The 12,802-nt window shown below is 43.4% G+C and overlaps 1 protein-coding gene across 1 annotated transcript in view; it reads left to right on the forward strand.

The window, feature by feature from the left end:
• LOC119464771 (filaggrin-2-like) overlaps positions 1–12,802 on the forward strand; it is a 135,029-nt gene that overhangs the window by 113,257 nt on the left and 8,970 nt on the right. Inside the window, exons 27-30 of the mRNA XM_049655887.1 lie at positions 184–357; positions 2,347–2,496; positions 3,753–3,902; positions 6,381–6,536. Of these exons, the coding sequence (XP_049511844.1) occupies positions 184–357; positions 2,347–2,496; positions 3,753–3,902; positions 6,381–6,536 (630 nt within the window). The remainder of the gene's footprint in view (positions 1–183; positions 358–2,346; positions 2,497–3,752; positions 3,903–6,380; positions 6,537–12,802) is intronic.

Below are 12,802 nucleotides of genomic sequence, written 5' to 3' on the forward strand. Positions count from 1 at the left end.
TTAAAGATGTTAATCCGTTAGGGCAGGTGTGTTCTTCGCTTTAGTCATGAACTTAAATGTCCTTTGAAAGCTATATAACACAGTTGCCATCTTATAATTACCTCAATAGAACTTAACAATGCCTAAAATGAGCTTTCATTGAATGACGAAATCTGAGATAATATTTCTACTTTTCCGTTACAGTGGAAGCTTGCACTTTTCCAATGATAGGCACTCCGTGCCTCTTCCGTAAGCTACATAAAGTATACATTTACGATAGATACAAGAAAAGGTGCTTCAAGGCAAACGATTGTGATTTCTTCGGAAATAAATTCCCTTCTTTACAAGAGTGTCAAAACACGTGTGCAAAGTATGAAGGTAAGCGGGGTGTTTAAATAATGCGTGCTAAAATGTTCATTTGAATAATAACAGCGGATAATGTTGAATGTCGTGTCCTCGTCGTCTGTGTGTGCTGCACCTGTATTTTTGTTGTAATTTATGGGAACTTCAAGTTACCTGTAGATGCCCTTTTGGCATGGTACATCGGTGGCTTGTAGGGGGCCATTAGAGTCTCATATTTGACAAAAAATAAAGTTCACAAATGTACTTGTCAGCAGATGAACGAAAAACTTGAAATTGTCACAATCTTCGCGCGCGAAATTCACTACGTGCGCGTAAACTTCCCATGTTATTACTAATAGAAATATATTCATTTCGTGTTGTCCATTTACGTGATCAGGGACATAAAAAGTTGTGTACAAAAATATAGGTTAGCAGTTTTAAATGATAATATATCATATTTACCTGTATTTAGCTTGATATCTAAATACACGTCTCGTTGCACAGCTAGCAGTTATTGTGCACGCGCCACACGACTTCAATAATCTGACCTATGTGTGTCACAAGAAAACAGGAATAGAAAGGTGCTAATTTTTATTGGAATATTATCACGGATTTAGATTTTTTTGTCCGCTTTCTCTTTTATTCCGCGGATCTCGAAAGCCACTATAAAACTTTGTGCAGTGCCATTCTTGTAGCAGATTTATACCATACAGCACAGGAATATAAATTTCAGCGTAATGACAAAAATTTAATTCGACTGAGCCTGCAGGTATTTACGCGTCAATTGAGGTGGAAGAAGAAATCGCTCACTTATGAGTATCCGCTGGGCGAAGACATTTTAAAACCGTTAGCCTGACGATGTGGTGCCTGGGGGGAGGCAACTTGCACTGCATATTTTAGGGAAGACAACTTGCACTGTATGATACACAAGACACGTCAGAGCTACGGTATTAGCCGTTGTGGATTCGACAATTCAGAGCGAAATGTTTGAATAAAGGAGTAAGAGATGGCTCCTAAAGTATGAAAAAAAATGACGGGCATGGTGATCCTGCATGCGTCTATCTTCTTTTTTCGAGTGTACTGATGAGGAGCTGATAGAGCTGCAGCAAGCCTTGAGGATCAGAATAGCCACAGCCATTTCCAGAAGATGTTGTTATTGATACATTGTCACAGGCTTCCATTCAGTTTCCAAAATCAGGATTTTTCGAGCTCTTAGCAGAGGAACAAAAACAATAGCTTGCGTGCTCGCACAAGTAGTTTCAAAAAAGTAGTCTGGCTTACTGTCGTAGAAACAGCATGAAGAAAAAATTCAAAGGCACGCTGAACCCTAGCATTTTATGTGAACATGGAAAGTACTTATTATTGCTTGTCCTATTGTCTTCTTTATTGTATTTCAGTGAATATTGCCTTCAAAAATTCACGTGTACAGATATGGCGCGCGCCATTTTTTTAATACACGAGGGCACTCACGGCAATGCACAGTGCCATCCTGCCCTAATAGGATCAGCTAATTAGTACTCCAATGTCAATAACAGAAGATGTGTGTGCTGAAGCCCCGTGCAATATTTTTTTTGTAATTGTCTCTCTAATGCATTACATTAGCCACTGCTCTTAAGGTATTCGTTTTTAAAATTATCATCGATGTTCTCTGTGGGAAACATATGTAAACTGGCCTATAGTTTTTTCGATTGGGCCTTATTTGTTGTTACAAATGCGCGGAATAGTGAGCTGAAGCTTTTTATTTAGGGCTTGACTAGAACCAGTTTTTTTAGAAATCCCTAAGACCCTGTACGACGTACCCTTACTGAAGACTGCGCACTGAGTTTTTGTTAGGTGGTCAGATATTGATGTAGGCCACATGAAAACCCATTTGGACTCTAAAAGTGGCTTTGTTTTTCATAAACTGTTTGATTTGTTGGAAACGGGGTTCGCATGCTTAAATAAGCCGCTTGTTTTCTGTCCTGTAACTTAACTAAGCATGTTCATCGATGATCTTACAATAGACAATGTTGCATGCTATTGCAGCACAACAGAAACGGAAGGCTACGCTAAAGGGCATTTCTCAAGCCTCTACGAACAGTCAGAATACCGGTGCCGGTATGGCTCATCAACCGCCACCATCGCAATCTGGCATACCTACTGGGCCAGGCTTTGTTGGTGTCGAAACAGGCACGGGTGAGTGGTTTATCTCAAGTGTTGTCCTCTTTCTTTTGATTTAAATTATGAGATATATGTTATGTTCATGCATCGGCTGATGTAGCGTGACATAAAATTTAACTCAGTTTGACAAAATATAGAACATCGGCAGCAGTTATTTCCTGATTGCACAAGCCAACGCACCAAACACTCCGGGAACAAACTACAGAACATTACCCTTGTAGAAGGCAAACAGATTTATTAACTGTCCCTTGAAACCAGTTTGGCTTAAAGCACACAAAGACTCGGTGCTAACTATCACGACAGCGCACACCCGCAGGGGCAACGAGGCGCCTTCAAACGTATGTTCAATGATCCAGGTAAAGTTATTGTCTGTCGGCTTCTCTTCGGTGCCGCTATTTACGTGCACTGTAGCTCAACTAGGATGGTCGGATACGCTCTTCAATGGGCCTTCAAGTTTGGCTAGCAACGGTGGCTCACGCCGTTATTATGGCGTCATAACATCCACATGGGGCGTGTCCTCCACACCTAGTGCATTGGTCATGGTAACAGAATCGTATATACATTAGCAGATTACGCGTTTTCAGGAATAATGATGTCACTGATCTCTGCCGATGGCGGAGGCCAGCAATGGAACGCTGAGGATCGGCTGTCCATCCAAAAAATGTCCATCGGTGTGAGAGTTATTTTCAGTTGCTGCTTAATACGTTAGATAATTAGGAATTATGCAGGTGCAATTCTGAATAACCTAGCACAAGACAGGGGCACTTGGTGATCACTGGGAAAGGCCTTTGTCCTGCAGTGGCTGAAACATAGGCAGATAAAGATGGTGATGATGACATTGCATAAAGACTCGCCTGTTTTCCAGTCGTTCCTTGGCGAGAAGGGCAAATTGTCTAATGTAGGTGAGGAAAACCAGGCATCTCTAAAGTAAAGGGCTAAGAGTTGCAGGAATAATTGTCTGCGGATCCGAATCCAATCTTCTACAAATAAACTTGTTCACCCTCCAATTACAACCTGCCGTCTGGGCGTCCCACCCATCTTTTCCGCGTACCCAAAAACCTACGCTTTCTAAGTCGAAATACATGGTTAGAAAACCAAAACTGTTCGAAAAGTAAATTGTATGCAGGGCACTTACGTTGCAGATTAGGAGGTTACACACACATGTTGATACATTGAATAAATATATTGCATACCATTTTTATTTCACATCTGCTTCTTCATCATAATGAAATAGATATATATTTGGCAATATTTCAACGTGTCCATTGCAGGGGGAGCACATCTGTCAAATGATTTAGATAGCAGCTCCCAAGCGTCTGGCCAAAGAGGCAATACCGATTCATCTGTGAGACGTCATCATAGTTTGTCACTTTCAGGAATGTCTACTAGCTCAGGATTTGCAGGGCAACCACTCGGAACAGGTGAATTAGATAATTAAGATTTTCCGAATGTTGGACTTGTTTTTTACATCCAAGACTCATATCCCGGTCCGGGGCAAAATTTGTGTTTGCATAGAAAATGTAGTATCATCACATTTCTTGAAGTTTTGTAATCATCACAACCATATAGATGCAATTCGAAATAAAAACTTTCAATTCTTCTGTGAGTTTCATTATGTTTGCGGAATGTGAACTTCACGCGCGATGCCTTTGCGAAAACGTCAGATGTCGGAGTATTATTTCATGTCAAGCATACAAGATTGGCACCTATCCGGAAACATTACATACGCTTCATATGAAGCATTGTGAAAGCTATGTCGGAAATGGACTCGCTACTTGAAATGCAACTAACTCTGAGAGAAAACGTTCAATTGCTTACCATCCAACTTTTCACATCAAACCTTTTACACTCATTATTCCAACTATGAGCGCAGTTCCATTCAGAACTCCGATGAGTTAAATCTAGTGTCTGCCTTTCCACATGAAAATACTGTCATTTCAGTCTCAATATGAGTCGATGCTTCACGTAGTCAAATATGAGTGGCGTGAGTGAATATCAAATTTTAATCACGAGCGAGGCTAAGACTACAGCGAGACGAAATATTCAAATGCGACAAGCCTATCTCATAAATTATTGAAGTAGCCTAGCGTAAATACTGGCGAGGCAGACTTGCTGGCTCTCCTGTCCGGACTAGAACTCCGGATCACTTGTACGTGGCTTTCGCACAAGCATGTCAGCTAGGCTACCGCTTATACGCACAAACCAATTACACCTGTAGATACGTCTTTTACCGGGTTACCAGACACTTAGACACGCATGGATGTCCGAGCAATTTACTATCAAGATACGTGGAGCATACTAGCATGCCTGTTGGCAATAAAATCAAACATTCATTTTCCCGTCTAATTGCTTGCTGATGCACTTTGAGAACACATTTGAAAGAGTCTACAGTCGGTATTTACTTGGGATTTCGTGTTTAGCCGCCGATGACATAGTTTGCTTTTATCTTATTTGTATGACGTAATCAGAACCCGCTTAACAAGACGTATTGTTTGGCGAGTTGATACATGATATATATTAAAAAAGCACGTAAAGAGACAAGGATAAGACAAGGCACCGTTCTCTCCTTGTCCGTGTATGTTTTTTCGCCCCTGTATTTACTCCGTGAGGACTTTCTTTTTCGGTAAGAGAAGCTTGAAATTAAAAGAAGGAATCGTCTGGCTTACTTTATTATGTGATATATACTCTCTCCCGTTCACAGCGCAGCTGAATTTCTTCTTTTGATGTGCGAGACTGTTGTATTCTATTGCAAGCATAGGCACAGAAATATTTTTTATGATCAGCATAGTCCTGGTTAATATGTAAAGACCAAGGTTACCGTTATAAAAGCACAAGACTCAGCTACATGCTACCGGAAGTGCTATTATCTGAATGGTCCACAATATTGAATGAAATCCACAGGAATGTCTGGCACCGACTGCATGACTTTACCGCCAAACGTTTCTCTCAGGTTCTGTATTAAGTGCAAGAGCCCTTTCAAGTCACACAATGCGCGTTTGTTAGTGAGCGTCACAACTTTACACTAAAATATACCTCATAATGGTAGCGAAGTATAGTCGTGATGGCTTGCGGCTCCAAGGTTGGTAGGATCAGCATAGTTGCTTGTACTGATAAATAGGGTTGCAGGTAAGGAATTTTGAGTGCTTTGATCTTTCTTGCGTTAGTAGCAGAGGCTGACACGTCTGTTGAAAGAGAGTGAGAACGCGATCAGTAATAAGTTGTAAATGCCAATCCTCAGGCTTTTTCAAAGAAAAGTATTCAGTAAATTGAAAGAGCTTCGGTAGACTCCTGACGCATCACTTTCCATCTAGCAGCCTGAGCAAGGGAGCCACAAAGTTATTACTAAGATCCGGGGCTAATCACATATCTAAACATAAGCCATGTTTCTCGATATCAAATTTTCAATTGAATTTGGCATATGTCGATGTATAATACTATGCCAACAAATACGAAGACCCTTGAACAGGCATTCTACGTGCCTTCTGGAATACTGCCGCTGCATATTGAAAATACAATTGAGAATATCCGCGTGAGAAGAAATATCAAAATGTTAACGTGTGTAGGAAACTCCCTAAAAGTGACGTTCGTATGCATGGCCAGAACTTCGTCCTAGTATAGGTCAGTAGATGCATTCTTTGCCTTGTAAACATCAGAAATGGTTACTGTATAATGAACGTTGAAGGCTGCGCAGTAAATAACTGGTCTTATGGTCCTAGAAGCAAGTACTCTGAATTTTAATACTGATTCTCAACCAGCTCATGTCCCAAATATTGCTTGTGTATATGTTGTCAAATTCTTCTAAAATAAAATTAGCGCTCTTTTCTGGCTTTTGCATGCTTACTAAATTATGATCATCAGGTATCATTATCTTTGAGAAAGGAATAACCTATTCTGCTCAGGCTCAGCACACAATAAACTGACAAGTGGGACAGGAGGCATCTCTCAAGCTGCTGGTCTAATAATTGGTTCCGGTGCAAGTGCGCCCGAGCAAGCAGCTTCTTCACATTCCGGTGGTGGTACTAGCACAGGGCTTTCAACGACGGCACAAGGAATGGGTGAGTAATACTTATTACATGTTGCATTCAATTGACACTTTTTTTCTGGGTAGTATGCTATAGGCATACAATGAGCCAGGTACGGTGGCGTCAAATTCGAGTCATGCAGGCATCAGAACATTTTCACGCGCTGCTAATTCTACTGGTATTCTTATGGCAGGCTCCCTATAAGCCTGGTTGAATGAGAACATAAACAAGAAAAGAACCCAGAAAAAAGATCGCGTTCTCTGCCGTCACTGTAGCCGTTTTGATAATGCCACTTCCTTCATCTCGCGCTTTATTCACTGCATTTTAAACGCATGCGTAATGAGTGGCAAGAATTAGTCAACCTGGTGCATAACTTCACTACGTAATCACCGCATGGTAAAGGGTTTTGTACAAGGAAACCTATGGCCAGTGAGATCCCCATGTGGCATCTATAAGAAGCCGTCGGGTGTCGTGGTACCAGCAGCGTTTGTGAAGGAGGCGATTTACATCAGTGTCGAGAGGGAAGCAACTATCACAAAGCTCGTACGTCAAGCTATTTGTAAACACCTCTGTATATGCCTGTAGGAGTATTTTTTCACTTAGGTAGATAGGTTGGTAGTGTAACATTCCGGCTCCGAACTCCACCTAGCAGTTTCGTGCAGCATCAGCGACTGTCTTTCACTTCTTCTTCTTGCTGATGTCACTGACAACTGCTCGCTGATGGAGTAGAAACGGTAGCCACATTGCGTTCCCCCTATTACCGATATCGTCGAATCCACAGGTGACTCTGCTATACGGCACCACACTTGGTCTTTCCGCTTCCCCGCATACGTAAACGAAGGCGGGAAGGTCCCATGACCCACGCACATGCCAAGCGCAGGGATGATTTATTTGCGCATGATATAAACAACTGTCTGGCTCCCGGAACGCGTCGCCACATTATTCGACCAGTAGAACAGGCATCTTTCCGGGCTCAACCGTCAAACACACAACATTCCTTGTTATTCTGTTGCCATTTTATTGGACCTGCTTTAATGGTATTAAGACGAAGCTTTAGCTCCGAGTCAACTACGATGTCGCCTATTGAACTGGATTTAAAACGTCGATTTGCTTTTATGAGATAACCGCTGGACAGATTTCTATGAATTATTGCTTTTAAGAGAAAAAAATATAAGTTCTAGTGGCTCTAGGAAGCAGGTATTTGATTTATAGTCTGGAATCTTTACAATTTTTTCTAAAGTCTGGTAAATAAAAAATAAAATCACTAAGCTTACAAAGCAAAAACACGAAACACGACTCACAGATTTGTTGGCTATGCCTATAAATTAGCATCGGCCCGCAATTGATGCATCTGCCCGACTGACTGACGTAATACTTTCCACACATAAGGGTATGCGATATATAATTGAAGGTTTCGATTATATTTCGCATACCGTTATCGTGTGGAAAGTATTACGTTGGGTAGCGGGGCAGATGAAATAATGATAGGTTGCGTGAATACAAAAATAAGGTCGACAAAGTTGCATCAGATAGGCTTCTTTCCCTCCATCGTAAGCAGCATCATTGCTCCCTTCTCTATGAGTCAGCAACCATTACTGGTAGAAATAAGTGCGAACTTACCAGGCTTATAATAGAAGCTGAACAGATTGCTGCCTTAGGGTAATCCTGTATCAGCAAACCGCCACTGGCTGTATCTGATAAAGAATTGAAATTCTTGCTGCGCATGCCTTAAGATATCACTGTATAAGCATTTTTTCCCCTTGAATGTTTAGCTGTTCACGTGACTGTGACTCATGATGGCTGAGTGTATGAGTACGACCTGGTCATCAATAATAAACATTGTTGGAAGTTAGCGCCGTGTGTGTCCCTGTGTGTCTTTTTTTATCCTGTGTTTTAATCGCGCTACCGTAAACCTTCCAAGGTGTGCGATAAGTAAATGTTCTACAGTGAACATACATTAAAATGAGAATGACAATTCAATCACAGGCAGTATAAATAATACAGTGCTTACATTCCTTCAACTTTATATTATCCTGCTATTCATTGTTAACGGTACACAGTACATGTGTGTGTGAGCAGCTGTCTTTTCACTCGTCAATTTATTATACTCATATAAAATACGAATTCGCTTGTACTATCAGAAGGGTCTACAGGCTCCACAATAGGCAGTATACAATCCGGCGACACAAACGTACTCGGAACTCAGGCGCAAGGAGCATTCGGTGGAAGTCTTGTAGGACACCAAGCAACACACGATGAGTGCTAATGCTTAAGCAATATTTGCATTTGTGTGAGCTCTCATTTGTTTCACGTTTACTATTTTAACGCACATGTTCCTTTGGTATTAGACAGTGAAATCAAACGCATACATTAGGCGAAAACCTGAATTACAGTCATGTAAGAATTATACCGGCAATGTGTCTTAATTCAGGGATGAGAAAAGTAGAAGTTGAGTACAAGAAACTCCCTTGTGAACGAAGAAATTGCGTGCTGTGAAAGTAGTCAGTTCATTCAGCAAATGAACACAAGATGTGATACTATCATTTAGGTGAATATTGAGGAGTGTGGCTGGCTGCGATGTTTTAGCAACTAAAAACTTTCAGGGCGAACTGAAATCCTACACTCAAGAGTAATGCGTTTTACCCATAATAGAAATTACGAATGGCGGAAAAGAACTTCGTGCTGTCTCTGGCTTCAAGTGGAACTTAACGGCGAAAGCACAGCGCATACGAAGCTACCGGCACTAGTTTCAAGTTCTCCACAGTGCAGATCACTGTGAAGATGAGGCCCGCGCGGACGCACACGTTTTCCATGGCGCAGGTCGCTTTCAAGATACAGCGCACGCGCGTCCGCGCCGCAAGCAGCCACTGCCAGAGTAGAACGCCCCACCCCCCCCTGCCCATCCCTCGCGCACGACAGAAGAAGTGCGTTTCCGCCCCGCCTTTCTCCCTCGCGCGCGAGGGATTGAGCCGCTATCGTCGGGTGCTCTTCGCAAGCTTTCACTCGCGCATACAGCGTACGCGCGCGGCGACGATGTTGCCGTGTTTGTACTTGATACGGAACCTCAAAGCGACGTCCACGACCACAGCGACGGCAGAAATGTGCTTGGAGTGTCTATATAATGGCTATCACAATAAAAAATCTCGCAGTGTTCTGCCAAAGGACTGCGTTATATGTATAGGTGGCGAAGGCCAATCTTGTGTTCACAATTTTTTTAGACGTTTGGAGTCTCACCATTATATACCGCAAGGTATTCAGTGCAGGTAAGCTTGTACAAAAACCCTGTACATTTTAGACAGTAACGCAGTCTTTTGGAGAGCAGGAGGTACCGACCTTACAGAGGGGCTTGTGAGCAACGTCTACCCCTGCCTCTCGCAGCCCACGGGTTAATGTCTCGCCTGACATCTCCAGCGTATGATATCGAGACATGGCGCCGTTGTCGGGGTGGCTAGACCACCGCCGTCATCCTTTTATTCCCGTTGCGTTAGGTTTTTAGGTTGTTAGGTTCTGTAGCGAACTTTATTAGCCCTACACCAAGCGTCTTTTTCACGAAGTCAGGAAGGCAAACATCCCCCGACGTCAGGATGCATTACGCATGTTGCACATGGATGATCCGTTTATTGCAAGAAGCTCGGGTGATGTGTTGCAGTTGTTTAGAACGAATTGTGACAAGGGAATTTCAGCCGGTTGTATGACAAGAAGGACTTTATTACTCTATGCCGCAAAGCCCCCTTTTGCCATATGTTGAACAATCCATTGATCATTTTGCAGTTATTGGGTTTCGCACTAAGCCAGGCATATCAGCTAGTGGCTTCTTAGAAGTACTTAAATTTTATTTGAAATCATCATCGTCATCATCATCAGCCTATATTTATGTCCACTGCAGGATGAAGGCCTCTTCTTGTGATCTCCAATTACCCCCGTCTTGCGCTAGCTGATCCCAACTTGTGCCAGCAAATTTTCTAACTTCATCACCCCACCTAGTTTTCTGCCGTCCTCGACGGCAGAAAATTAGGTGGAGTGATGAAGTTAGGCAAATCAACCTACGTTAAATGCGATGGAGCCATCTACCTTCAAAAGACAGGGGTTTGGATTGGGTCGTGTCTGGCAATCATACTCACTGACATATTCCTGGCCCATTATGACAAAGTTATCGAAACTTGTATGTCAACGGTGAAGATCACCAAAATTTTTAGATAGGTGGAAGATTACTTTGTCCTGTTTCATTCTACTCATAGAGACGTCATAGAGTCGTCGTTAGGTTAATATGGTCATGGTCGATTTTGACGTACCTGTGTCATAGCAAAGTGCATGGGCTGATCCCGGATGCCAAGTATGTCGCATACAGCCGATGCAATGGAAATTTCAGAATCATCACTTCAGATAACCAATAAAAGTGTCTTCAGCAATATAGTGTCGCTACACTGACACAATGATGACCTCCTTACGTCAAAAGTATTCCTGAGATTCCGAGTTTCTTGTTTTTCCTACTTGCCTTATTATTACTGCGTCCTAAAGAAAGCCCGCGAAATATTAAATGGAGCCTTTAGCATGCCCGCATGCGCACCTGGAAGGTAGTGCTCTAATGCGTGCCGCGTTTGAAAGACCAGAGCATTTATCCAGAGGTGCTATTCTGGACATCGTCAAATTCCGTATATGATCAAATTCTCCAAGTTGTCAGTTCAGATTGGACCAGAAGGCATCTGTGCCCTCTCTTGTTGGCTGAAAGATCCACCATGAGAGAATTCTAGAATATAAAATATAGAGAGGTTTTAGCGTTTCGTGTAGTTTAAAGAGTTAAGCACGAGACACACGGTGCGATTTTACGTGCGATCCATCGTACGACGTGTCGGAGTCCGACTTGCCGCATACGACGATTCGGGACACATGGTACGAACGACGTGCGATGCGTAGGTCCGCCCACAACCGGCGGCCCTGCATGGACGCTCGGGATACCGCGGAACTTCGCAAAGTGAAAAGAAACGTCTTTGTACAGTTCTCTAGTTTCGCACAAACGATCACAATAAAAACGCGTCTGTGCAAGCAGCGTAGACGTGTTTCCGCAAGGCCGCGTCCCAAGTGTGGCTCCGTCGACAGCCGCCGATCACTAGGAGCTGCCAGGCCTAGCTCGCTGGGCCGTCGAATCTGAGACCGGTGTCGCTTGCGACACGACCGCTTGTAGCTCGTAATAAACCTCCGATGTTGGTCAGCACAACGTGTACACAGTTATGTCGCGCTTAAATTGCAATAAATTTGATTTTATCGGCGCGGATCTAAGCGAACGAGCAAGCCAGGTGAGCTTGCGATCGCTGGGAGACGATATGCCTAGCTCGCTGGCCGTCGGATCCGCGGTCGAGAGCCCTTGGGATCCGTCGGCAGCTCGTTATAAAGCGCCCATATTCGTCCACAATCAACGTCTGAACATTTATGTCAGTCATAAGTGGCAATACAATTAGATTTCCCGACGCCGTTGGTAGCGATGAGAAAACACGCCAGTCAGGCGAGCCGCTTCGCATAGACGACTGCTACGGTGTCTGCGCTGACCACTTCCGAATCGTTACCACGTCAACGATTTACTACTTCGCGCAACGTTTTATAACATGCACAATTTAGAGTTCACTTCATCTACAAGTTATTTCGTGTCAGAAACAAAGTGTACCCGATTTTTATGTTACTGTCAGCGGCAAAGAGGCAAGCGTCCTCGCCCAGGAAAGAAAAGCACCGGGACGATCGGAGCGCTTGCTCGCCGGCCCCGCCCCGCCGGCTCTACCACGTGATCATGACGTACACGCTGGTGGCGCTGTCATTGGCTGCGGCCGTCCGACCAATCGGGCAGGCATACGGACTATATCCAACAGGTTCGTCGCATGCGGCGCCGAATCGCATGCGGCGCGTGCGATTCGGCGCCGCATGCGGCAGAATATGTTGAGAACTTGTTGAATGCGGCAGCCGACGCGGCGTGTCGTACGATGGATTGCACGCAAAATCGCATCGTGTGTCCCGCGGTTTACTTCAAACGCCGTGACTGTGCAGCACTTTTGCTGGCAAGTTAAACGTTTTATTACTTAGATGCAAAAGAAAAGGTACCGCTGTTAGAGAACCATGTTGAAAAGCCCGTTGCCATTAATCATGTGCAGCACAGATTTATTTTGTAAAATAAAATAATTTTAACCCGCACATGAACACAAAACAAAGTGATCGTTCCGGTAAGTGTTCCTGATGTGGAAGGAGCTCGAAGAAAAAGTTGTCGCAGTTTCACCTGAAAGGCGAAGCATAAATTGCGAAAGCAAATTTGTAGA

Source organism: Dermacentor silvarum, chromosome 9 (assembly GCF_013339745.2).
Source record: "Dermacentor silvarum isolate Dsil-2018 chromosome 9, BIME_Dsil_1.4, whole genome shotgun sequence".
NCBI classification, from domain to species: domain Eukaryota; kingdom Metazoa; phylum Arthropoda; class Arachnida; order Ixodida; family Ixodidae; genus Dermacentor; species Dermacentor silvarum.